Genomic DNA, 27,882 nt, shown 5'->3' with positions numbered 1-27,882 from the left:
TATGCAAAAATATAAATTTTTAAAAGTTGCTTATTAAAAATGCTGGGGTAAACTTTTTTTAGCTGAAATCGCTTATAAAAAAACAACAAAACATCCAGTATATAGAAGCCTCCTCAAGCACAAAATCATAAAAATTTCTCTGCATTATTATCTTTTTTCCGACTTTAGAACAACTGAAATCAGTTAAATGAAAACATGTTCCTACTGTACATTCTAAACAATTTTCTTGTGTAGGTATGGACTTAACCTAGTAGATACTGTAATTTAGACATCAATCCCGTACCGAGAAAAAAAACGAAAATAAACAAAAACGAACCAACACACCAAACCAAACCAAATCAAAACACGGTGTAATCTAAAACGCGTTAATTCCAATTGCCGAGTGCTTTTCAAATCTTTCTAATGGTACACTTCCGCAAGAAGTTTTTTTTTCTAGAATGAAAAACAGAAACGTGTTTACGTCTAACTGGTTTCAGTTATTCAGTTGAAAAACTGCAAAATATACATTTCCGCAGAAAAAAAATTGTGAGTTTCTATTTAGAAAGGCTTCCAAATACTAAATAAACAAATATTTCTTACGTAACTGATTTCAGCTAAACTAAAGTAGTGATGCTTTCAGTAATTCTATAGTTGAAAAACTGAAAATGATGCATTTGCGTAGAAACTTTTTGTGGCATATGTACTATTCAAAAAGGCTTCCAAACACTAAATAAACAAATATTTATCTTAATTACCCTCTTAATTACTTAATTACCCCCTTAATTCCGTACAATCTCTCTACAATCGAGGTTTTACTTTAACTACGTTTTGACTGGACAGGAAAACGTTAGGTGTAAACGGTTTAACATAAATAAAATTAGTATAATATCAACATTCCTTAATTGAGAACTAACAAATAGTTCAAAAAGGAATCTCTTAATTTCGTTACGATTCAGTGGCGGATTCGGATTTTTTTAAAAAAGTTAATTTTTAAAATACCAATTACACGAATTTTTGTCAGACAATAACGAAAAATTACTGTATTAAATATAAAGTTTTCTTAACTTTGTAACCACCTATTGTTCCGCCACTGGTATCGATTTCGATTTATTATTTTAGACAATTTTTCATCGAATAGTATTTTGAGATTAATTTTTATTTGCTTTTTTTTTCTAGTCTAAAAAAATAAAAATATAATGACATCAAAAAATGAATCTCATATTTTATATAAGGCCTAATCTTTTTTTTATATATATTTTTAAGATATTGTTCTAACAATATAATATCTTCAAACGCCAAACAATCTTTATAAAAGATATTTTAGTTAGGAAGTATTGACAAACTGCATAGATAAGGATATTTTACTGATTTTAGGGAATTATTTCGTTTTATACCAGTAATTGTATATTTTTAAATGTACCTTTATATAATTTTAATTCGTCCAGTTGTATGATATTCAAAGTGGTATTTTTCATTTTTTATAATTGTAATAAATTTATTTCATGCAGAAAATTGAATTTTATTTCTTAATCCTATAAATTTGAGGTTAAACTCAGAAAACGAGTATAGTCTGTCCAACGATTCAGGGACATCCAATAAATGACAGAAAATGCCATTTAGCTGTCAGTTAAAATGATAGACAATGATGTTATGACGCTATTCGACCAATAGGAAAATAGCATTTCGGCGCAAGCGTATTTCTTTTATCTCCATAACAAGCACAGACTTACGTCCCAATCATACAAACTCTATTATCTCTCCTTCAATATAATTTTAAGCAAATGAAACTGCAGTTACTATTTTCCACATACATATAATTTAAAACTTAAACCTAAAATACAGTAAAAAACATATAAACAAATGAGTTACACAGTAACAAAACAGACATCTTTGATGTCAGACTATATCATACGATAAAGTAAGCATTCTTAGAGACATGGGTTAACAAAATATTTAATAACCTAATTTTCACTTTTGTTTTGTCATTCTAATGCTTACTTAAGTACGATTTGATATTTTTAAAACTTAAAATAAATAATAAATATACTTAAACGAGACAGAATTATTAAAATTATACACAAAAGTGCGTAAAACATAGTGAACAAAGTTTTTAAGTAACAAAACTGATTGTAACTGGTCTTATTATAAAAGTGCTGAAACATTTTTGTAACAGCATCACTTGATATTTGTTAAGACCAAAAATACTCTTTAAAGAGAATCGAAATCACAGGTAGTATATATATTTAAAAATAAATGTTAAATTAATCTTTTAGGGTACTTATCCCATTTTTTTGGGGATATTCTGTTTTGTTGTATTAAGGCGCGTTTCCATGAGTCAAATGAATTGATCAAGTCACAGAGAGGAATTCAACTGATTTGCAAATTCCGAGTTTACACATTTCATATCAAAAAGCTTTTACCTACTAGTTGATTCAAAACGGCGACAGTGCGTAAGGCGTACTTCAAACTGCCAAAATATTGGAAACAGGATTGACAGAAAGCATATTGCGTAAAAAACTAGATGTAAAATGGGTCAGAAAATGAATTAGCTACAGACCTAATTATGGTGCATCTAACAATTTAATACCTAAACTATCCTCGTAGACACATTAATGCGTAACGCTATTTGTACTGGGCATAAGCTAGAAATTACTCTTCTTTAACTAATTTTGTATTTCGGAATTTTTGAAGAAATTTAATAAACTTCAACAGCGTTTTCTTCTGTCCAACTACCTCCCGCCATTTTAAAAACACCCTTGAACGCCAAAAGTTAAACCATAACCAACTAAGACATGAATCAACTGGTTTGATCAATGGCATGATTTGTCGAGCTTAGACGGTCACATATCCATACGAAATGAATTCCAAGTGACTTGATCAGTTGACTTGGCACTTGTAAACGCACCTTTAGAATAAGGAGATTCAACAGTGAGTGACAAAGTGATTTTGGAAAACTTGACAAAAAAATTGATAACAGGTAAGTGAAATTTTTATTATATGCGGCAGTGAACACCTTTTTACATATATTTTGATACTGATCTATAACGTGTCATGTAACCCCACTTTTTACATATACAGGTAGTTTTCGAAAATTGTTGCCACTGACAGCTGTCAACTTAAATGTATGCTAAATAACATTAAAGTAACTAGAAGAGATCGATATTATAGCAGTTTGTACCATGGAGAATAGAGGTAAGGTGGAACATCTATTGTGGGACTTGATATGAAAAAGTGGTCAAAATGGGAAAAACAAGGGTTCACTAAATAACCACAGTGCAATAAGAGATCGAACTGAACTTAGCGGCAATGCGCCCCTTCAGAAATCGCATATGTTTTTCGCATATATTTCTTTCTCTTTTTAACGACCATACACGAAGATAAATCTTCTTAACTCTATCCCCTATAGTTTAAATACAACTTATAATAATACTTAAGAGAAAAATATTCTATTACAACAAAACCAATCCCCAAAACCGTTCCATTTACACCGATCACCCTGTAAATTAGAAATGTCATGGCCCAGATCCAAACCAACTAATACTTAGGTACGACAACATATTGAATATGACTAGTTTTGAATTCTTATATACCTATATCAATAATACTAGCGGTGTAGACATGAAAAATTGGAGCAAGTAGTCAGACTAGGGCGCTTCTGTTTTTTGGGGCGGTTTTATCACATTTTTTTATTCTCAATGAGTAAAATGACGAAAATATCACATAAACAGGGAGGAATAATTAAATCACAAGTAGCAGCAGCATTGATCCACTTAATGTTTATTCGACATCATTCAACGTTACGTCGTCCACATATATTATCGTATTCTAGATGAAAGAAATTATTGACGTCATTACGGCGCATAGTTTCTGCTTGGATTTGTGGCTGTCATTGGATTTGAGGTTATAATTTTATTCTGAGGAATATCGATCAGTGTCAAAAATAATTATGTAAAATACAAAAATCGTTTTTAAATAGCATACCTTGTAGCTGATGCATTGTAACTTGGCATTTCTACATCAAATCTATTTTACATTATTGAATTTCTTGTTAAATACAATGATTTAATTTTTTAGACATTCTGAACTTATCAATACATGAGTATCAAAGAGCATATCACATATAAAAGCCCTAAATCTTGATGTATGAATAGAACTAATTGGTATATGTAGTAAATTGATACACAATCAAACAGAAAGAAGGCCTAACATAATATCTACGTACCTCAAATTAATAAAATAGAACTTATTCAATTACTGATTTCGTAACGCACTTAAAACCTTCTAAACAATATGAACTGATCTCAGACACACCCTAAAACGCTTATTTGATGTATGTTGATGACGTAACGTTGACCATAATGTTATAAAAATGTATAATTTAATTATTTATTTAACAAGGATAAAATATATATATTCCCATTTGCTCTAATATTCTCTCAATTTTTATTTGGCTACTTTTTCGTAAAATTTCCAACACTTGTTATAATAATCACGAAACAGTTGTGTACTGTAGTGATATATTTATTTGAGAAAATATTATATTTCTCTATAACTCAATAAATAAATATAGTTCGTTAAAAATGTATACATAGTTCTTATTAAAAGTAATATATGTACTTGCAAAAAGCAAGGGATAAATGGTAAATTAGCTTACATGAGATTGCCAAGATTACAGTTAAACTCCCGTATCTCGAACTTCCTTATTGTAAATATTCTCAAACACTCATTTTTTTCAAGTAATTTGGTTTTTACAAGTATGAATATGTAATACTATCTCAATAAATCGAATTTTTTATCTCTACTACTACACTCACCGGCCACTAAAAACTAGTCCCAATTTCAAAGTTGAATTTCTCGCGAACCACTCATTAGATTTTGATGTTTTTCTTTTTAAATTGTAAATTAATTCCTTCTGAACGTCAGCAATTTTTATTCCGAATTTATTTTGAGCATATACAGGGCACAACAATAAGACGAAGTTTTTTGCCCGAACTTTGTAACACCCTGTAGAGTGCAGCAGCTGTAGTAGCTATTGCTAAATCAAATCACATTGTAGCCTCATCTTTTGTGAGCATTTTGTTTTTTTTTGTAATCACGACATTATCTCTATTTGTATTGGAGATACGCTGCTTTACAACAAACGCATCGAAAAAAACTTTAAAAACAAATCAAACATCAGAACGTAGATAAATTTAATCTGAAAACTAACTAAAACATGAAAATTAAACAGAAAGGTAAAGAAATTTTAAGGAAGTAATATCTAGTGTCCACTCGCCTGGTGAAATTTATCGTTTCCATATACCGATTCCAGGGGTGGAACTCTGTAACGAAATAGCGATCGGTAGCGATGAAGTATTCTGAGCTTGGCCGTACAAACTAAACGGCAAGCGACAGTATTCTTCATCGGTACCGATCGCTATTTCGTTACATCGGCATCCTGAACTGTTCGAAATATACCCAGGGTATCGGAGACATAACGTTGACTTCGCCCATCCTCAATTAAAGCCACAATACGAGTAACATCCGTTACAGATAATGGCATTTTTTAATTTGACAACCGTTGTTGTCATATTGCAAATACTCATAAATCCGTTTTCGCCTATGTCGCCTTGATTATTAACACAAAACTTTCTGCCTGCGAAGCATTTTTACGAGACGTTCGTTTTAAAAGAGCATATCTGCAATACAAAAAGAGATAATGTGGTGATTAAAAAAAACAAAATGCTCACAAAAGATGAGGCTACAATGCGATTTAATTTAGCAATAGCTACTACCGCTGCTGCACCCTACAGGGTGATACAAAGTTCGGACAAAAAACTTCGGCTTATTGTTGTGCCCTGTATATGCTCAAAATAAATTCGGAATAAAAATTTCTGACGTAGCATCCGTTGAAAAGGAATTAATTTACAATTTAGAAAAGAATCATCAAAATCTAATGAGTGGTTCGCGAGAAATCCAACTTTGAAATTGAGTCTGGTTTTTAGTGGCCGGTTTTTTTGCCGGTGAGTTTATTTTCGGTCCCTTGGAGATTCGAATTAAGCAAGTTCAACTGTATATCCTACACGACGTCAAACAATGTCAAAACGAGAAAAGCATTCGTGATATTTCTAAAATACATATAAGTATTACTCCTATAAGGCTAATAATGGCTTCAAACGTCTCCTGAGAGACGGCGACAACATGCAGGATGTTATAACATCTAAGTCCAAACAAGGGTAGATATAGGCATCCAAATTAACCTATCAACTATAATATACACGAGTCACGTGATATATTTAAACAGCGCCGGGCGCTGTTTGGAATTGGAAGGTCTCTATAATGCTGGAACATCGATGTTGACCTCACAGATCATATAGATTCTAAATAATTTCCATATTACTCAATTTCAGCGAATCGCTATGCTATTTTCTAAGGAAACTGTAAACTATTGAGTTGGGTTGGAGAAATATGGTTTTACCTGCTGTTTCGAAATCAATATTGTTATTTCTAATTTCTATCAATTTAAAATTAAAATTTTCTTTTTCAAAAAGAATTTTTACTAATCTTTAGTAATTGGTTAAAATAAATGATAAATGTGAAAAACAAACACTAATGTGATAGAAAAATGAAGATGATCTCCCCTATTTTTGACATTTTTCAGTAACCCTTTTCTAATAAAAATCTACATTGCATACAAGTTAACCATATATAGCGCTATCAAACGGCAATTAGATGGAAACAAAACAATTTTTATAATATACGAGTATATCAACATAATATTTTGGTTTTAAAATCAAAATTTGGTAACATTCAAACTATTAACGACTGAACATCCATGCATCGGATAAAATTGCGCAACGCTAGGTATAATGCGATATACATACAATCGCTTATGACGATCGGTATACCTTCCTATTTAACTCTCTTGCTCTCCTACTTGAATATTTATGGTTTTCTATTTCATAGTCTTAGCAGAGGAACTGTGTGATGTATCATTATACCTGGTGCGTCTCAAAAGCTGCTCACCCCTATAACTTTTTTATTTTTATTTAAAAATCGAAATTTAGTATGTTAGTATACGACATAAATTCGGATTGATTGACGTATTCAATTGTATTCGGTCACTTGTTGTTTAACCGGAAATGACTTCATCTCTTGATTTTTAAATTGCAACTTCGGTATTTTGTTACTTTATTTGATAAAAAATGACTCTCTGAATAGAATGACATATATAGCATATGTAAACTTTAACATATTCGAATATGGGTTATTTGAAGTTGCGACATGCGATTCATAACGACAATTTGACTCGAAATACCAACTGTGTGGTACCAAATTATTCGTAAAAAAATTCGTTCTCCAAATATGCCAATGAGCCACCCTCGTTCCATTTGAACAAATTATTGAGACATGATTAAAAATACGATTTTAACCGGCCAGGACAAGACACTAAAAACATTAGACGGCCAAATCTATTTTTTCAAGGCTCCCTAATTAAAAATTAGTGTTTTAACACAGCCATGGCACTCTAGATTGAACTTTAAAATACAATTTTGTGTTAAGCGAAACTGTCAAATGTTGACATATGATATGTCATTTTGTTCAGTGCCATTTTCTTTCGAATAAAGTAAAAAAATATTGAGAGTGCTATTTAAAAATCAAAAGTTGTAGTAATTTCCGGTGAAACAGGAAGTGGCCGACAAGAATTAAATACGTCAATCAGTCCTAATTTATGTCATATACTAACATTCCAAATCTCGTTTTTTATCTGAAAAAATAGGGGTGAGCCACTTTTGAGATGCATCCGGTATACTAGCCTTATAGAAGAATTCCTTATATGCTAAAATAAAATATATAAGATACTTTTAAAATATCTCTGTTATAAAACAGAATAAACTGAACACAATTTAATATATTTTTATGCAACCCCTTTTACATCGGCCCAGTCTAACCCTTGCTCCCTATAGCTAGTTAAATACGTCGTGCTTCTTAATTAGCTTTAACACGAATCTACGGAAAAACATTACGTCTATGCCATTACCTAAACATACGAGTATACTCCAACAAAACAAAAACACAAAACGATCATTCGAAGAAGGGGGGGTATTTTTGGAGTAATTTCTAACAAACACACCCTTCACGGTAGAGTATTGTTGTAAAAACACGAATATAAAACATGTAGTAATACTTAGAGCATAAATAATAAACGAATAGAGTACGTAATCATAGTAATTCGAGGGAGGAAGGAAACAATAAGTGAGGTTAGGGCGAATTAAGGCGTGGCCTCGGTTGCCACTTGGTTACGGGGAGTGGGCTTGGCCCTTTTTGTTTTTCTTCAGCGAGATGTCCTCGACGTCGTCGCCCTTCTTCACCTCGGTGTAGCGCTCGCCTTTGAGGCTGACGATCTTGTTGTCGCGGTAGCGGACCAGTTTCTTAGGTTCGACCTTGGGCGCGACCGGACGATATTCCTGCGCATGTGTGTACAGTTTTAGAGAGATTTTAGTCAAAAATCGAAACAGAGGAAATTACATGCAAATTTTGAACTGTCCAAATATTGGCATATACAGGGTGGCCCATTGTCGAAGATATGAAAAAAAGTTTCCTACAGATGTTGCATGGTTTATAAAACGGCATATCCTAAAAATAATTTGCTGTATACGGGGTCTCAAAAAAAATTGTGATAAAGTTTTATTTTTTTTAATTGCACCGCCCATTTTTTGTAGATAATTAGTAGTAGACTATTTTTATTTGAAGCACTATCGCCATTCTATTTCTTATTTACTAAAACTTTGGTTAAAAATATTATATCGGAAAAGTGGTAAAAACTAGAGTGAATTTAACTTTTTTAATACTTAGATATACTTTCCTAAATACCAAGGATAACAGAATAAACTCGCGTATAAAATACAGGGTAATTATTGTGGTGTCGCCTACATCGCAATAATTAAATTGCTATATCTCAATTTTTTTAAAATACAACAGCCTGTATTTAATTTTTCTTTAAGATGGCAATTGAAAAATTATTAATTAAATTTCTTTGGGATGCAGAATTAAAAATTGAACATTTTTTGTATTTATAAAGTTTTCCTAAATTTTTAACGGTTTCGCAGATATTCGCGGTATTATATTACATATAGCTATTCCAACAGGACATTTTTACCAAAACCACCTAATATATGATCTTTGTCTGGTATTTTACCGTTGAAAACCCTGTATGTCATATAATACAGTGAATATCTACAACACCGCTAAAAATTTGAGACCACTTTAAATACAAAAATTCATTATTTAAGTCTGCACCTAAATGAAAAATAATATACAGGGTGTTGCATTTTAAATATTCGGATTTTGGTGATGCCATAAAAATACACTATATATGATAATGCAATTTTTTCTTCATGGTTTTACTCTGTTATCCTTAGTGTTTAGGAAATTAATGCTAAGTATTAATAAAGTTATATTCGCTCCAGTGTTTAACCACTTTTCGGATATAGTGCTTTTAACTAAATTTTTAGTAAATAAGAAATAGAATGGCTATACCGTATAATTCTTCAAACTGAAATAGTGTACTATATGCAGAATTTTATGCTAAATCCAAATATCTATAGAAAAATGGGTGCTACAATTTAAAAAAACTTAAAACTTTATCATAACTTTTTTGTGACACTCTGTATACAACAAAATATTTTTAAGATATACACCATTATAAACCATAAAAATAAAAAAAAATCATATCTTCGACAACAACGACGATATTGGACTTCCTCGCACTAATGGCCCACCCTGTATAATCCTAAAATGTCTACAACTTGCAATGGCATGTCCAAAGTTGTTCAAATTTGGCACGTGTATTCAGCATTTGCAGACCTTTAAAAAAACTATTTACGAAATGGCTATAAAATCAAGAAAGGGGGCAATATTAAGATAGTTTAAAATGTGCATGGGATTTCCTACGTTGGCAACGACGATGCATCAGTCGGTAGAATAAACATATAAATAATATAAGAACAATTAAATCACATAGGTACTGTGTTCGCCACAAAAATTTTTACAATACAAATATTTCCATAAAATAAACTTCTGTGTCTTCTGTGTATGTGATTTTTTCATTAAAATAAACTTACCTTATTTAAAGCGTCCTTATCGATATAAGAATATCTCTCGATAATTCGGCTTTTAATTTCGGCATCGTCGATGGTTTGTTTGGCCACTTGAATCGTTAATGTAGTGTTTTGGCTCAGGCACTGACCATTCTCCTGACGATCGATCAGGATTTGTGTGGCACGTTCTATGTCACCGGCAGCAATGGCCAGACAATGTTTCACCTAAAAAACGATCAATATGAAATATGTTTTACGACTGGTAAGATTTCGACACACGATGTCAGAAGAAAAGGCAGATGACGTCCATGCCATACCATTTATTTCACGAAAAAAGTCAAATATTTTTTTCGTGATGAGTTTATATATAAATCCGTCATGGCGTGAGTCGTCTCTTGTTGTTTTTAACTAGCCTTATTGGTTTATTTCAAAAATTACATCATTATCGTATTTCAATATGATTGGGGTAACGATGTATAGTCTGTCCAACGAAAAGATCCTTGACAGTGATAGATGTGTCTGTCATTTTAATTTCAAAGTAGTTTATTTTATTTTACAAAGAAATAAGTTGGTACAACTGGAACGCATAGCAGGAAATTAATATACATATGTATTTAAAATTTGACTGACAAGTAACTTCAAAATATTGTGAAAAAAACTGTATAAAACTGAAAAAATGTAATCGAGTTATTTTATTTAATAAAAAACGGTATGTGTTAATATAATAAAAATATAAAAAAGAACTATTTCTTACTTTCAAGCTTTATGAAACTTCCCGCATTTATGATTATATTTATCAATATAACTTATGTACAAATACAAATTTGTAATATTCCGCAGGAATAAATAAAACAAACTATTTTATTAATAATAACACTTACCAAATTTTATACCTCACAGGTTGATTAATTAACTTTAATCTTAATTTTTTAAACCAGTACCTTTTGACATCATTTTTCTGAAGTACTAAAATCCATTATTTACCTATCGTGCGATGTCGATATTTTACAGCTACTCCAGTTTTTAGTATGTGTTTAGTATGGTCCTTCTACCATATTCGAGATGCACTTATCTACGACGAGATGGTATACGAACTTTATTGATAGTAACTTTATTGGTGTATCTGTATAAGACTTTCTGCCTGGGCAGCGAGTATTAACCATAAACTGTGCTCTGGGTTCTACAGTTAATTTTCACTCGATTTTTCCTCCACTTGACTTCAAAAGACACAAAACGCACGTAATAACACGAATCAAAATACATCATCTTCCAAAACGCAGGGTATTTGACAAAAGTTGTCACAAAATTATAACCTATAATTTGGCAAGACTTTGACAAACGTCAAAAATCTAAAGGCGAGTTCATACGCATCGGCGTCCATTTGTCATTTATCGTTCCGTCAAACCAATTAAATTGAAATACGATCTGTCATTTTTGAAATAAACCAATAAAACTGGTTAAAAACAACAAGTGACGACGCATGACGAATTTATATTTAAACCCATCCATAGTTAACTTAAAAATTATTAGAAACTTTTTTTAGTAAAATAAATAGATTGGTATGGGACGTCATCTGCTTTTCTTCTGTCATCGTCTGTCGAAATCTTACCTGAGAAAAAAAAACAGAGTATATGGCGCACGGACGCAGATGCGTATGAACTTGAATTAAGATTTTTGAAACTTGTCAAACTCTTGTCAAATAAATATATATAACAAATAAAGGTTATAATTTCTGTCGAATTATATAATATAACAAATAAGCAACGTTCTGAAAAATGATCAATATTTTGGATATTGCTTTTGCATTTTGGCTTGTGTTATTACATGTGTTTTGTTTTTTAGAGTCGCGTGGAGGAAAAATGGAAGATGGATACAACTCTGGAAGATGGATACCCGCTAGATTCGTATATTAAACACCGCTAGAATCCGCTAAGGTCGATATTGAACCTGAAATTTTGCTTTTTCGCTTATTTTTGAACTTTTTATTAGAGCTTTCATCACCTGATGAGAAGAATTTAACGTGATTTCGAAGATTCTAGGACTAGGTACTATAAGAATATATAATTTTGACGCGACTATTGAGGCAAATTTTGAAAAAATTCGTTTTTTAGAATCGAAATATTAATTTCTGTGTCAATTTTACTTATATTTTATTCAAAAATGTAAACAACTAAAAATCCCGCTAGCGGCTAAATAATACTTTTCCAGCTTAACTGAAAAATAAACCGGTAGATCTAGAGGGAAAACTGCTAAGTTGGCAACAGTGGCCATCTCGTATATGATACTAAAAACTAGAGTAGGTGTAAAATAATAGAGACATTATATTATGATAGATAAATAACAAGAGCTTTTAATACTGTAGAGAGGTAAGGTGATTTAAAAAAAATAAGATCAAAGTTAATTAATCAACTTTAAAATACACAATTCTGTAAGTGTTTGTAAATTATTGAAATTATTATTAATAAAATATTTTGTTTTATTTATGGTGTTTTTTATTTATTCCTGTGAAATATTAATACATTTTTTGTTAGTACATAAATTAAATTTGTACTTATATGGTGTTTTGTTTAACATACACCTTTGTTTTATATTAACACAGGCCCTAAACTTTTTTTTAGATAAAAAAAACTCAATTAGATTTCTTAAGTTTTTAGTTTTTTTTACATTTTGAAGTAATAATTTGTCACGAAAATTTTAAAATATATTAATTTTCCGTTTTGCATTCCAATTGTACCAACTTATGTATTTTTTTGTAATATATAATAGACTACTTTGAAATTAAAATGGCGTACACATCTATCACTGTCAGGGATTTTATCTTTAGACCTAACTAAACATTTATTTTTGATCTACCTCAATAGTGCAAACTGACGGAAACATTTCTTGCAATATATCCATCTCATCTGGAAAATCACAACAGGAACTATCCGTAGATCCTCCATCGCTCATTTCAGAAAGCTTGTGAATCCTTTTAGGAGTTTCAAAACTCTCTGAATTGCTATTAGATCTACAAAAAAAAACATATTATTGTGATTCACATAATATAGGAAAATTAATAAAACTTGGCATGCACGTTATCAAAATATTTGACGTATACACGTTGCAATGTTGCCATGGCTACGTTTTTTACTTTGACAAGTGTCAAATAAAGTTGGTAATTTTTTTCAAATTAATTTTAGACACAATACACATAAAAAAAACATTTTTTCTACATTATTACTTTGTCTATGATTATTACACAAACAAATACTAATTAAATGAAGTTATTAGCAAGATTTCTAGATGAAAGTTGAAAAATGTAAAATTCTAATTGTGTATCATTAGTCTTCACTTTTTGTGAGATTTTACTCACATTATAAACTGATATTAGGCGCAGCTTAAACACGCTGTAAAATCTCTGTATTTTTCATAAAAGCTGCAAAAATTAAGCAACAATATAAATGTTTAACGGCATAAGAGGCTTACCATGGTCTCTTTCCTGTATAAAACAATTGAGTACAGATGAGACCAGTTGCTGATTCTGACATTTAGTGTTTTTTTTTATCGCAATGAACATCACAGTTTTAAGTAAACAAAACGCAGATTCGTCAAAGAAAACTCAGAATAAAATTAAATATAACAAATATCAGATTTGCCAAGAAAAATCTCACTTATGACCACTGGCAACATTTGCCATGACTACCAACACAAAACGTTTTATCGGTCAATTCATTTACTTCATGCAACAGCTTGTCTTTTTTTAGCCAGGATACCTATAAGATTATAAGAGAAAGGAAAAAGTTTGCTCTGAGTTTCAAACAAATTTTTATTTATTAGAAATTTAATTTTGTAATAATTTTCACGTCTTTGATGCAGTGCAAGCCAACTTTTATTGATTATTCTATAAAGATTCAAATGATAAAATAAATACCTGACTTTTACTTTGGCAGGGACAATCTCTGGTAAACTAATTTCCAGATTGGGGCTTTTTTCCTCTGATTCATCCATTTTTCTCAACTTTTCCTCCAAATCAAACATCCACTCACAGACAATACTATGGTTAATATTTCCAAATTCTGGAAAATAAGCCTCCATCATTTCACAAAAACCTACAATAAAATTATTGCTTTAATTAAGAAAATTCAACACTAGATTCGCTAGTTCCTACTGAAAAAACTTTATGTATTAATATGTTAATCTGTATTAATAAATATTATCCGTAGTGATATATAGGTATCCTTAGACCTCTAAATTTATACCTTCTACATCAAACTGGGAGTCAGATCCAACATCTTCCAGGAATGCTATTACATAGGACAAAACTATTTCATCAATTAGATTTAAATCTGCTTCGGGGATATGCTTTTTAACAAACTCAAATAAGGAATCTTTAATTGTACTTTCTTGATCCGCTATTGTTTTTGTAGACATTCTACTTAACAGCCTAAAATCGTTTATTTTTATCGTATAGTATCTCAACGGTTAAATTTAAATCTATATTATTTATAAACATTATACAAGCCAATAAATTCTAAATACCTTGTCTCCCAAGTTCGAAAAACGTTACCAAATAAATACAACTATTTCTGGATAGGACGTAGATGGGCCGATGCGATCAAATAAACTAAATTCAATATTTTGTTTTATATAATTGCGCTAGAAACTGAGATTTTCTAGATAGTTCCTTTAAATTTTAATTATAAATTTTATAAACTAAATCAATACTACATGCCAAACTCGATTCACCAAAACAAAATTCTTAAAGTCCATATAGATGGCGCTAAACGTCAAAAATAAATCTTCTTTTCGAAAGTTTATGGCACAATAAAAATCTAGAATTAAAAATATATGATGGGTCTATACTTAGGTCTATATAATTTTGTTTAGGAAAATTAATCCTAGAATTGTAATTTTTGTGACTTTTGAAAGAAAAAAATCCATTCTTAACATTTTTTGTTTATCTTATTTATTTAAAGTAAATATTTATACCTAACATATTTAATTCTAGACGATTAAAACAAATAAAATATAAACAAGACTTTAAGCAGATAGATTTATTATCAATTAATTGAAACAATGGAAAAGTTTTTGATATAAATATTTATTAAATTTAGACTTCAGGTTATCGTTAGTATTTACATAAAGTTTATTTTTAAAAATATATACAAATGCAACTTAAATATTTAACTTATGTTATCTTTCAGTTATCACTCAAATTCACTCATTATAAAGCTTAAAAAATGTCTGCAAACACATTGTACGTTATAAACAACTATAGTCTGTTCAGTGAGAGGATACATGACTGTGATAATTGGGTTTGTCATTTCGGTCATATTTGAATCTCCATCTGTCAAAATCTTGTCAAAAAAAGGAAGATTTGGACAGACGTCATCCAAGAAGTGACAGAAAATACAATTACTGTCCTCCATTCACGCAGTTGTGCAGCTCTGAACTGTTCAACAAAGCAATACTCTCACTCCATTCAATTGAGTCATAAAGTTCAGAACGGTTCCGCGCCTTATGGATGCACCAGGCTATCGCGCACAGCTCCTTTCAGAACCGTGCTGAGTAGCCCAGGGCGTAAAGCTCTGGAACTTGAAACTGGCGAATGGAGGGCGGCAAATTACTATCCTCCATTCACGCAGTTGTGCAGCTCAGAACTGTTCAAGAACGCAATACTCTCACTCCATTCAATTGAGTCATAAAGTTCAGAACTGTTCCGCGCCATATGGAGGCACCAGGCTATCGCGCACAGCTCCTTTCAGAACCGTTCTGAGTAGCCCAGGGCGTTATGCTCTGGAATGGAGGACAGCAAATGTACCTAGTTTATCTATGAATGTACCTGCGAATTAATATGACAGACACAACCATGAAGGACCCTCTCGTTGGACGGACTATACAGGGTGTTCCTTAATGGACTACCAATATTTAAGGGGACGATTCTAAAAATAACTTCGTGTGTAGGGTATGTCTTAAAAGTCCTAAACATCTTAACTTTAGAGATACAGGGTCGTAACATTTTCTAAAAAAATAACTTTTGTTCATAATAACTCTGATGTTATTATAGATATCTTAATTATCTTAATGTATCTTGATACACGTCTTCTATATGCATCAACATGCTTTTTTTTATGTGCAAACAATTTTATTTATTTCAACCTGTGGCGTCCGTACGGATTTTATATTGAATATTTTTGGAGAAAAAGATGGCACGCCACTGACTTCTCTTTTTTTGACGAAAATGTTTTTTTTAGAAAAGTTTACCGTCCCTGTATCGCAAAAGTTAAGATATTTACAACATACATTCTTATTAATTTTTTTTTTCTTAAAACAGGTTCAAGAATCGTCCCCTTTAATACTAGCATGTTATTAATAAAAATCTTCTATATATCACAAATAAAAAACAATAGCAACACTTAAAAATTAAATCTAAATTAATAATGAGTTGCCAAAATATTCCTTAAAAAATAAATAACTTTCAAAATATATAGTGTTTACAAAAAGTTTAAAAACCAATTTATTAAAAAAATAAATTCTGCGACGTCTGAACGAATGGACTTACATACTATCGATGCCAAATAAACTTTTACGTCATCGACAGGGCGATTATTAAATTCAATATTGCCATCCATGAATATATTCGGCGCCAGGCTAACTACCTGGAATTTAAATTTCCCGCTGGCAATCTAGGTGGTAGCTCTGCTGTAAAAAATATATAGTTGTCATATTTATTTACTAATATTTTGATTAGTTTTGATTACTTCTGTATTACGGGTTTTTCATTAATTTGAATTGTGTTGAAGTTCTAAGTTTAAAATTTTGTATTAGAAGACCTTGCAGTCAAAAATTGTTCTTTTTAGAACAGCTTGTGGTGCAAAGTGTACAAGATTTCGAAGCTGCTTAACAGCTGTTGCAAAAAAATCAGCGCGTCCTTATTAGATTATTTCGAACGGAAACTTAAGTGCTGTTAGGTGAGTTTCGTTGATATAAATGATAACTGTTATGTTTATAATTAATTCATTTTTGTTTCTTAAAATATTTTGATTAAAAGAAAATATGTAGAAGTCGGCCACACTGTGCCGGTCTAGTTGAATCACGCGACTAAAAGTTTATTTGGTGCGATCAACAAGCAATTTTTGGCCCTAAAATCAACTATGGTCTGAGATTTGGTATCCTATTGGTAACACTTATTTTAAACTGAATTTCTGGGTGATGATTGTTTATTGTTTACCACTGAACTGCCTCTGGATATTGTTTTGTATGTTTTACGTATCTGAGGGCAGCAACAGCAAAGATCTTTTATTAAACCGCCTAGACTTTCACAAGAATCGCTTCTGAAGATGCCGCTGGATACCTCGTCGCCGCTTGTGGACCCTATAAAAATTTCCAAGTCGCTTTTTGGAAAACCCTCGCTGAAAAAAAAAACAAATAGGTTATGTAAAAAAACATAAAAATACTGGAGAAGATGCTTATATATAGGCGGGCCTATAGGGGATAGAGGTAAGGATAATTATCTTCGTGTATGTGGTCATCACAGAGGGAACACTTCAGATGGCGCTGTTGTAGCAAAAGTTCTACATTTGAAAGAAGCGCCGACAAATTTTAGAACAAGAACGCAATTTCTGACACGCGTTGCTACTCTTTTTTGTTCAATGTTATGTCAAGACTTAAATATTGGACAAGTTGCAAAGAGTAAAGTGTTTTGGTGTATTATGGTGAATTAGAGTTTTATTTTGCTGTTGTAACACCAAGGTTCCAACCCTCAACTGTAATATAATATATAACTTACCTATAATATAATTTAATAGTTTCATAGGCATCCATAATGACGGCGATAAACAAACTAAGAACGACGTAGATGTATAAACTAATGAAAGAATATAAATAAACTCTGGAGAACCACCATAGTAGTCCAGATTTGGTCGACATAATAGTGAACGTTGCGAACATATCATCTCCATTGATCAGCGAGAACAAACACTCGGAAGTGGTGGAAATAGACCTAAATTTAAGATGGTAGGGACCCAAAATAAGCCATCCACAAAATGTAAAACCAGCGTAAATCAGTAGAGTGCAAAGTAAAAATCTTGCTACCTAAAATAGAACAAAAATAGATTGTCATCTGTCGTCTTTTTGAAGCAGTCTGAATAATATAAAAAAAAAGTATTATAATACCTTGTAAGTAATTATGTATCGAGAAACTATGGTTACACTTGTTGAATTTCAGAATTTATGTCAGTTTAATAATATATGTTCGCACTTTGGTGATTAGGCGTAAACATAGATAAAGAAAATAAATTTAGATTGGAATGCCCGTCAAAATATATATTTGTTTTGGGTCGCGGCCGTTGTACGCTATCTGGCGCTGTTATAGCGGTTGCTAAGAACAACCGCCAAACAAGAACAGAAATAATTTTCTCTTGTAAAAGTCAGAATCGTCAAAAATTAAAAATCTTTCAAAATTTAAACCGCCCTCATTGAAAAAATACCGAAAAGTGTCTTTTTGCGTCAATTCTTTTGTGTCGTTTAAAGCGTCCATTCTCAAAGTAATTATTGCTATCTTGTGAGTTTTATTTAAATTTTATTTACTCAAACTCGTAATAATTGTGCAAAAGTGGCATTAAAAGCTTAAAAAGCTGTGTCGTGAAAACTGTGAACTGCAAAAAACATCGTGGATCGTGGCATAACGTCGGTTTCCAATGTTTCATAGGCATTTCATACATGTCCTTATATAACATAAAGTTTCTTGTATGCAACACCCTGTATTTTATTTATAAAATTAAAACAAATTAATAATAAATTTGAATAAATAATATTTGGCGACATAATTCAGGAAAAAGCCGAACCGATCCGGAATTATCAAAAGTTTTGGGTCGCGACCGTTGCAAGAATAGCGTCAAATAGTATAGATATTGTCCTGATGGGCACTTTCCAATCTAAACTTGTTTCGTTTATCTATGGGCGTAAAGCAAAGCGCTTTACTTTTATGCCTAGGCGTTAAAATGACTTTTTAATTGTCAATCACATCGCAAAAATTAATACTTTTGTACATTACAAGCGAGGCACAAAAATTAATTTTTCAGATTCTTCGAAAATTATAAAATATTTTAATCTAAAAAAAATAAGTAAACATAGAGGCAGCATGACATATGAAGAACCTCATATATGCTTACTTATTTCTCTCGGCGACTTTAACTTACCTGCGGTGCGGCTTTTTGCAGCGTTAAAATGACAACGTTGTACGTTTTAAAGAATCCTAAGTAACGCAGCACTCCAAACCAGACTAGCATGTTTCCTATGCCCAAAAATAAACTGCAAATGTTCCATTCGTCGCTTGTAAATTCTTCCCTTTCGATTTGCTCTTTTATTGCGGAGCCTACAATTAAAAATTACAAATTTTGACAGCATATTGCATATAGTCTGTCCAGCGAGGGGATATGTGTCTCTCATTTTAATTCACAGATAAATTGTATTTTCTGTGTTTTTTTGGATGTTGCCTGTCGAAATCTTCCCTGAATCGTTGGGCAGACTATAGGCCTGGTTCATATCAGTTGATTTCGACAAATTTCGAGGGGCAAACCGCTGGTTATATTTATTGTACAAGCACTTGGTAATACTGGTATTTTTTGGTACTTTTGTTACTAATTTGGTATTTTTGGTACTAATTTGGTATTATTTGGTAATAAACTGGTATTATTTGGTAATAAACTGGTTTTATTTGGTATTAAACAGGTATTTTGTTGGACATCTGGCAACGGTGGATATGGATTAAACGCACGTGGCGACGGCCGGGAAGCTGATTGCATCATTTCTGGAGGTGGGCAAGTCTGCAATTTTTCTGGAGCTGCTACGCTCTGCGACTGCTCCAGTAAAAGCACTGTAACAAGTAGCAACGATTTTTTGGAGCAGTTAACCTATAAATTGAAAATGTAGTTTTATAGGTTAATTGTTCCGAAAAATCGCACTCGGTGTTCGGCACTGTTCGGTGTATTTTCTAAAAAAGAACCGGACTACCGGTGTGATTGTGATAGGCCATATCATCGCTTATTTTTTATTTATTTATACCGTATGATCGAAAAACAAACGGCATCAGCGATAGCTATGAAATGAAGACCGCTGGCATTCTATATGTAAAATTATATGGGGAATGTTATCGATCGTCATTTCCAAACCAATTGGACGCCGTTTTTTTTCGATCATACGATACCAGTGGCGATTTTAACATCGGTGCAATCAGTGTAAGTCACCGACGCGACGGGCCCCAAGCCTCCCGGGCCCTTACGAACGAGATTCGAATTTTTCCGAACTGCGGGCGGTTTGGCAGCGGTTAGCCCCTCGACAAATTCCGACCGCAGCGCTTCAACAGCAAAAATCTGAATTATCAGTAGCCGCCGTTATGTTGATAGCATTAAAATAATATTGAAACTCTGGTTTTGACATAATATTTAAGTATTTTAGTTTTTCGCTAGTGCCGTTATTGAGACTATAAAATACTCAGGTACGAGGTTTGTGTAATGTAACGCTGTTTCGGGTAGTAAAAAATAAGTGAAAAAGAATTCGAACTAAGCATCGTGTTGTGTTGTGACAATTTCAAATGTTAATAAAATTGCCGAAAAAATGTTAACGCGTAAAGGAGAGCGTAATGAGGGCGTTGTTGGGTGCAACAACATTCAATAACTCAACTTTCCCGGATATTAAACTCTCCCGAAACAACATTTTATAGCTTCATAGTTTCTCACACAGATTTGATCAAAAGCAAAAACGGATTCAAGCAGTTCGACGAAACAAGTGAGTAAACAAAGTGCTCGTTACATAATCAAGAAATTAAATAGACATATACTATGAGAGGATATAATAAAATATAATTTGCAATATTAATGGTTTACTTTTTTTAATCAATTGGGATCAAATGTTTTATGAACATCTTCTAAAATTATAATTATGTACCTTTAAAAAACTTCTTTATAGCCGAAATATCCCCAATTATGCCCCACTAGCAAAACCGGTGAATAAAACTATGAACTATGAAGTCTACCGTAGTTGAACTCATCTAAAAAGTTTTTTTAACTGGAATAATAAATTATAATACAAGTTAGACCTGAAGATATGAAAATATGAGGCGTTGCGGATAGTAAGGGCGAATTCAACAAAAGCTACTTTTGGGAAAATTGAGTTTAAAGAAATTTGCAGACGGGCGAATTCAACAAAAGAGCAGAGTAAAATAAACATGAACTGACAAGCAAGCTTACTAAACGAATCAGTCACGCGCTGCCAATATCGATGCCGACTCGGCTATCGCATATCTGAAACTTTCGTTTATTTCAAAGTGTTTGTTTGAAGGCGAAGTCAACAATTCAACCGTTCTATGAGGTAGGAATTGTAATGTAAAATGAAAATACGAAAAAAAAAATTTTGACAATGTTGAGTTCGCCCTTACTACCCGCAACGCCTCATATTTACTTTTTTATTTTTAGAATTTTCACAAATTATACTTCCCCTTCTTAACACTTTTAGAATAATTAAATAATATCTTTTTCATATACTCGCAATTTAAACCCGTGTATTTGTATATACTAGTTGTTTACGATAATCTCCGATGGTGGCAGCACCGGCGGAGAATGCACCAAGTCTATACTTTCTCTAGTTATCTTTTTCATCAATAACTTCAAGTATTTTATTTTTATTGACTTACCAATAATGATTAAAATGTCATTGACGATAATCATAATATACCACAAATTCAGAAACTTGTGCTGATCGTGATTACTTAATTTTCTATCGAAATTCTGTTCGAAAAAGATCATTGTGATTCTCTTGAGCTGTTGGGCACGCCACACGGCTCTGCTACACAACACTAGCGATATTATACAAATAGCGATCACAGTGTAATTGAGGAAACTTCGAAGCAAGGCCGATATTTCGTCATCGGTTATATACGTGGTATCACCTAAAAATAAACAGAAATTTTTCAATTTAATAATCAGTTTATTATTATTTTTTATTCAAATAAACGCACCTTTACAGGTTAGCCTGATTGGTTCGGCATCTAGTCCTACAACTACCTGGCCATCGTGATCGGCATTATCGAAAAAGATGTTAATGTCGAATTGGTAACAATTTGGAGCGCTAATTCTTAAAGAGTACATTTTTTTAGTATTGATAGCAATTATTAGCAGAGTATACAGAGTGTCTCTCTCTGTAAATTCATAATATTTCCGTTTATACTGAAACAACCGGGCGCCTCTTGAAAGTCTCAGCCCTATAACTTTTTTAATGTTTCAGTTAAAAAAAACGACTTTTGGTATGTTAGTTTATGACATAAATTAGGATTGATTGACGTATTCAATTGTTTTTGGTCACTTCCTGTTTCACCGAAAATGAATATAACTTTTCATTTTTAAATTGTATATTTCTATTTTATTCGATCTCGATTATTCGATTATCCCTCGGTATATTTCTATTTTATTCGATAGAAAATGACACTCTGAGTAGAATGACGTGTCATATGTCAACTTTTGCCATTTTTGCTTTAAAAAAATCGTATTTTAAATTTCAATCTAGAGTGTCATGGCTGTGTTAAAAGCACAATTTTTTAATCAAGGAGCCTTGGAAAAATAGATTTGATCGTCTAATGTTTTTCGTGTGTTGTCCTGGTCGGTTAAAAGATGCCTAAGGCTGGCTGCAACGACCTCCTGTAATCTTGCTGTTAAAACAAAACAATTTGGTTTTTATACATATATAAAAACCAGCTGTTATGTTTTAACAGCAGGATTACGGGACGTCGTTGCAGCCACCTAAAGTCGTATTTTTAATCATATCTCAATTTTTTCAAACGAAACAAGGGTGGCTCATTAGCATATTTGGAAAAAGCATTTTTTACGAATAATTTGGTACCACACACATGCTATATCGAGTCAAATTGTCGTTATGAACCGCATGTTACAATTTCAAATAAACCATATGAGAAAATGTCAAAAGTTGACATATGATTTGTCATTCTATTCAGAGTGTCATTTTCTATCCAATAGAGTAGAATATACCGAGGCTGCCATTTAAAAATCAAAAGTTGTAGTCATTTCCGGTAAAACAGGAAGTGACCAAACACAATTGAATATGTCAATTAATCCTAATTTATGTCATATACTAACATACCAAATCTGGTATTTTTGTCTGAAAAAATAGAAAAGTTATAGGGATGAGCCACTTTTCAGACTCACCCGGTATACAGGGTGTCCCAGAAATAAGTGTATTTTAACTGGTAGCATAGTTCGACCCCAGAAACACGCCCATAAAGTTTTTTTTGCGAAAAAAAATGTTGAAAATTTTATATTTTTCTTGACACTTTCCCGAAAATATTGGAAAACTTTTGAGTGCCGCTTGTTCAGTTTCTTGAAATTTGTTTATAATGCTTTGAGAGAATGCAATGTTGCCACCTTCTATGTTATCTACATTCTGTATGTTTATAAGGTCACATTTTTAACAAGCTGAGATTCATGTAATCTGGTGTAATTGCTTGGTATTCGTGGCTGATTAACGATTGCTGCCAGAGTGGCGGCTCTCAAAACGTTGCAATTTTTTTTTAAATTTTCAAAGTTAAATGGCACAGTTATTTTCAATTTGTTTTAAAAATGGTAAAGAAAAAATATGTATCTTTTGACCAGATCTACGACCCCTTAAAATACATGCACTTATTTCTAGGACACCCTGTATTTTTAGCTTAAATTTTAAGAACCTCCAACTTTTTATTGTTTTCATTCTTCTTAATTTAATCTACTACCTATGTTATCATATTATCAAGATAAATTAACCAAAAAGTAAAAAAAAATCCAAGTAAATTTTCGAAAAAATCTAATAATTAAGCTATCCGCGTCGAATAGCGTGAATAACCTTGTATATTTTTGGTAAATGAATCAAAGTTATAGAGAGACACTCTGCCAAGTGAACAAATTAAAAATTGATAAAAAATTACCTGCTAGCTGCTTTGAAGTTCACAGTTTTTAATGAAAACTTTAATTCAGCTCGCACAAGAGCTGAAAAGTTGACGTGCAAGTTATTTTCTCTAAATAACTGTAGCGAATCCAGTGATGCTCCTACATCGTTTTTAGATATATTAATACACGTCTCAACAATTTCACTGTTAAACACGTAGGACTCGTTATTCCCGTGTATAATGCCTTCTTTGTATTGGGATATGCAAAATGTCAAATCTTCAGGTGTATTATCTTCATTTGCATAAGAATATGACCCTTAAAATAACTTTTTCTATAAATATCTTGTACTTAACTTAAAAATAGATACACATATCAAAAATGAAAACAAATAAATGTTGGCGCGCACGTTATCCTAATATTTGGCGAATGCACGTTGCAATGTTGCCACTGCAATGTTGCAATTAAAAATTTAAGAAGAAAATCAATCAAAAATTAATAAAATCGCGCAAATATTTTACTGATAACGACTGCACTGTTCTCCAAGCTCGGTCTACTACCGTTCTCGTAAAAAAATAGGCGATTCATCCCGTCAATAAAAAATCGACAACTTTGCAAGTTTAATGTAATGAGTAGGCGTGTGTTTTGTTTGCGGTGTATATAGCTAGCAATCTATAAAATATATTAGTCAGTTGGCTTGGAAATGATAGAAAATTACAGCGATCTTTATTTCATAGTCATCGCTGACACCTTTCTTTCAATCACATTGTTGTTTCGACGTCGTTGATGACGTGCACGCCAACTGATACTGTTTTCTCTATACAGGGCGTTCTCTGATAATTATTTCTTTACCTATAGCTTTATCTACATTAATATACCCAGTGTAAGCGTAATTTATGGTGCTATAAAAATCATCTTCTTTATACACCGCTAGAGGGCCGCTAGATGGAGGATAAGCATTCACCTCTCGAGTAGAATCCCAATTTTTTAAGAATAAATGTGAAAATGTCACCCTATTATCCCACGTGTAATTTATATGATTGTAACGACTAAAAAAAAATTGCATATTTTTGTATTGGGAATTTAGAACCTTTACCCAGGGTGTTTTAAAAAAACATGTGCCATCTCTCACATAAAAATAAGATTTCTTTTTTATATCGACATATGTAGGTCCGATTCTGCTTTGTTTCGAAGCTACAGGGGGTTAAAGTCTTATTTTTTTTTCAATTTATTTTAATTTTCTTCTAAGTGCTTTTAGCGATTCGAATAAAATTTTAAAGGTAAATGTTACTATAAGTGCAACATATTTTACTGCTGAAAAAATGTCGCCAGGGACGTGCATATGGGTTATCACTAGAATATTTTTCTAAAAAAAAATTGTGCGCCACTGGCTTTTTTCTGTTGTTTGCAAAATTGTGTAGGCCGTTTCATGCTCATTAAGGGTTGTCCAACATATCATGGCCTTAATCCAAGTCTAATAGCAACCTTTAAAATATTCTAATGTAATTAACTGGCCAAAGTGTTACTATGCTTACCCATCAAAAATATGAAAAAGTTTCTGTAAGCATGGGAGCGGAAATGCATACTTTTAAAGTTACAAGTAGCATCAGTGATTTAAATAAATTTTAATAAAATTTAATAAAAAAATATACCAAATAAATAATTTATTAATTTTATTTTTAATTTAATTTTATTAATTGTGAGTAATAAAATTGCATTTATCTCATCAAGTAGATCGAAATCGACAAAATCAACACAACAAAATATTCCAGTGTTATTCCATATGCACGTCCCTGGTGAATCATTTGTCAACACTTTTTTAGCATTAAAATAGTACTTATATAACATTTACCCTCAAAATTTAATTTGAATCGCTAAAAGCACTTATAGAAAATTATAATAAATAAAAAAAATGGTATAAGATATGTTGATATAAAAAATACATCTTATTTTTGCATGAAGAAACTCCCCATGAGAGATGGCATGTTTTTGGAAACACCCTATATACCTACCTGTATGCAAATAGGCACAGCTGCATGGTTACAAAAAAGATCTTAATCACCTGTACAACGAACTTAAATGGAAACCTTCTTTTGGCTTGCCATTTTTCAATGGGGTTCATAAAGAAAAACTGAAGTTTTCTTCTCATTTTTTCTTCGGTTAAAAGAGGCATAACTGTACTGTGACAACATCTAAGAGACAAATACAAAAGGATAAAAGTGAAAATAAGGTAATATTCATACACCACAATATATAACAATAGCTATAATACTATCTATAATAACCTATTTATTTATTTATTTACTAAAGCTATTATGTTTAAATTAATATAAACAATGCGAATATCCTTTGTAATATACATTTTAATATTTAGATTTATCTGTTCTAGCCATATGGATCTAATTTTGTAGAATTGGTAATTCCTACTCTGATTTCAAGTTTATCCACAAAACATCCCCCTTTAGAACTTTTTCTTTAATGGCCATAAGCGGGAGTAAAAGACCAACCGCCCGAACAAACACTAGAGGCGCCACCGGTCATCAAATGGTGTAAAAATTGCGAAAATTTAATTATCTAATTTTGACACAAGGGGTCGCGCTTAACTTTTTTATTTTTTATTTTAATTTTAACTCAATATTCATTGTTTTCAAACTATATTATTATACTTTGTTGTATTTTGTGAATGTATAAATGTTTTCTTAGTATAAAGTTGCATTATATTAATTTAAATTATATTTACATATTTAAAATTTAAATATTATGACATATATGTCAGTTGCCGTCTAAAATGTCATCTTGATAACAAAAAGTTAGTTAATGTCAGAAATAGTTAAAATCATGTTAAACTATTAAAATTTACAAGTTATAATTAGATATTTTATATTATTTCAAAATAATACAATAATAGTACAGCGTTATGTTGATATGCAGGTCCAAAACAAAAAGTGCCGTTATATTTTTCAGTTTTCGTTGTCAGCCGCGGAAGTTTCAGTGATTTTAGTGTTGTCGGATATTTTTATTTGTGAAATAGAAATAATTGCGTTTAGATTGTTCTTTGATTGTTGAAAACGAAAAGTGGAAGTTTTATTGCAATGTAAGTAAGCGTTTGTCCATTTTATATTTTACTTTTTTCATACCTACGACAAATATACATATATTGAAATTTTATAATTCGTTTTATTTAAAAAATGTTAGAAAACAAGCTTGTAATCCTGTAATTGACATAATTGTTATGTAATATATTCCATTTAAATGTAATATATTACTTTACAATTAAAAAAATGTAAATTTAAAAAATATATACAGGCAATAATTGAAATTTTTAGCTTGCGAACAAACACGAGAGGTGCTTTATTATTTACTTTCATTTCTTAACATGACAGACGAAGTTCTAAAGGGGGATGTTTTGTGAGTTTATCATAAAACAAGATAACAATAAAAAACCAGCATTAAAAAAACAATATATATAGACATAGCCGACTTGAATTTATTTAGTTAACAAAATTGGCGATGTCTGGAAACAACAAAATATATAATTTTTTGTAGCAAAACACCAAAAAATGTAAACATAAAACAAAATTAATAACTACCTGCGATGTCTAATATCACACTGCACCTCGTCACTATCGCACATCGTTTCCACGCTGTTTTCACTCTGCTGCGAAGAATCGTCCATACTGTTATCTCTAAATTTATTTGTTCTTGATTAAATACATTAATTGAATATTTCCCTTTTCTTTGTTGGATCTTTAATCAGGTGATGCCATATGACTTTTACGTTGTAAATAGAGATGAAGTTAGAATCGTTCAGCCACCACAGATCTGTAATATATCGCTTCATATATAATTTATATATGCGTATTTTTCACTTCAGTGGGCGACAAGTTATTGTTAATCTAAGGCGACAATTAAACCAA

The 27,882-nt window shown here is 31.6% G+C and overlaps 2 protein-coding genes across 3 annotated transcripts; both read right to left on the bottom strand.

The window, feature by feature from the left end:
• Positions 1-8,169: 8,169 nt before the first annotated feature.
• Positions 8,170-14,773, bottom strand: LOC115883337 (CUE domain-containing protein 2). Of its 2 annotated transcripts, XM_030901689.1 has the most exons (6): positions 14,577-14,773; positions 14,297-14,481; positions 13,969-14,146; positions 12,912-13,065; positions 10,083-10,283; positions 8,259-8,426 (listed from the first exon to the last, which is right to left on the bottom strand). In XM_030901689.1, the coding sequence occupies exons 2-6, from the start codon at positions 14,466-14,468 to the stop codon at positions 8,259-8,261; spliced, it is 873 nt and encodes a 290-aa protein (XP_030757549.1). In that variant the 5' UTR covers positions 14,469-14,481; positions 14,577-14,773. The 2 variants fall into 2 exon arrangements, with proteins under 2 accessions (XP_030757550.1, XP_030757549.1); XM_030901690.1 differs by lacking the exon at positions 14,577-14,773 and having other exon boundaries at positions 8,170-8,426; positions 14,297-14,468.
• Positions 14,774-15,128: 355 nt separating this feature from the next.
• Positions 15,129-27,738, bottom strand: LOC115883319 (mucolipin-3-like). The gene is made up of 9 exons (XM_030901664.1): positions 27,556-27,738; positions 25,978-26,157; positions 24,818-25,014; positions 24,007-24,283; positions 22,054-22,169; positions 21,730-21,984; positions 19,238-19,413; positions 17,827-18,131; positions 15,129-17,449 (listed from the first exon to the last, which is right to left on the bottom strand). The coding sequence occupies exons 1-9, from the start codon at positions 27,639-27,641 to the stop codon at positions 17,230-17,232; spliced, it is 1,812 nt and encodes a 603-aa protein (XP_030757524.1). The 5' UTR covers positions 27,642-27,738; the 3' UTR covers positions 15,129-17,229.
• Positions 27,739-27,882: the final 144 nt, after the last annotated feature.

This window comes from Sitophilus oryzae, unplaced genomic scaffold (assembly GCF_002938485.1).
Source record: "Sitophilus oryzae breed Bouriz unplaced genomic scaffold, Soryzae_2.0 scaffold_186_pilon_pilon, whole genome shotgun sequence".
In the NCBI taxonomy this organism is placed as follows: Eukaryota; Metazoa; Arthropoda; class Insecta; order Coleoptera; family Curculionidae; genus Sitophilus; species Sitophilus oryzae.
This window is presented reverse-complemented; position numbering and strand designations above follow the sequence as displayed.

What these genes read in the sequence shown, in the direction of transcription:
- LOC115883337 (XM_030901689.1), bottom strand. Translation starts at nt 14,468, where the DNA reads ATGTCTACAAAAACAATAGCGGATCAAGAAAGTACAATTAAAGATTCC. An exon ending in CCTGCCAAAGTAAAAGTCAG is followed by an intron (nt 13,066 to 13,968) that starts GTATTTATTTTA and finishes TTTTTTTTGTAG; the next exon opens with ATCTAATAGCAATTCAGAGA. An exon ending in ATAAGGACGCTTTAAATAAG is followed by an intron (nt 8,427 to 10,082) that starts GTAAGTTTATTT and finishes ACACATGCGCAG; the next exon opens with GAATATCGTCCGGTCGCGCC.
- LOC115883319 (XM_030901664.1), bottom strand. Translation starts at nt 27,641, where the DNA reads ATGGACGATTCTTCGCAGCAGAGTGAAAACAGCGTGGAAACGATGTGC. An exon ending in TGACATTTTAATCATTATTG is followed by an intron (nt 19,414 to 21,729) that starts GTAAGTCAATAA and finishes TTTTAATTGTAG; the next exon opens with GCTCCGCAATAAAAGAGCAA. An exon ending in TGCAAAAAGCCGCACCGCAG is followed by an intron (nt 18,132 to 19,237) that starts GTAAGTTAAAGT and finishes GTTCTATTTTAG; the next exon opens with GTAGCAAGATTTTTACTTTG.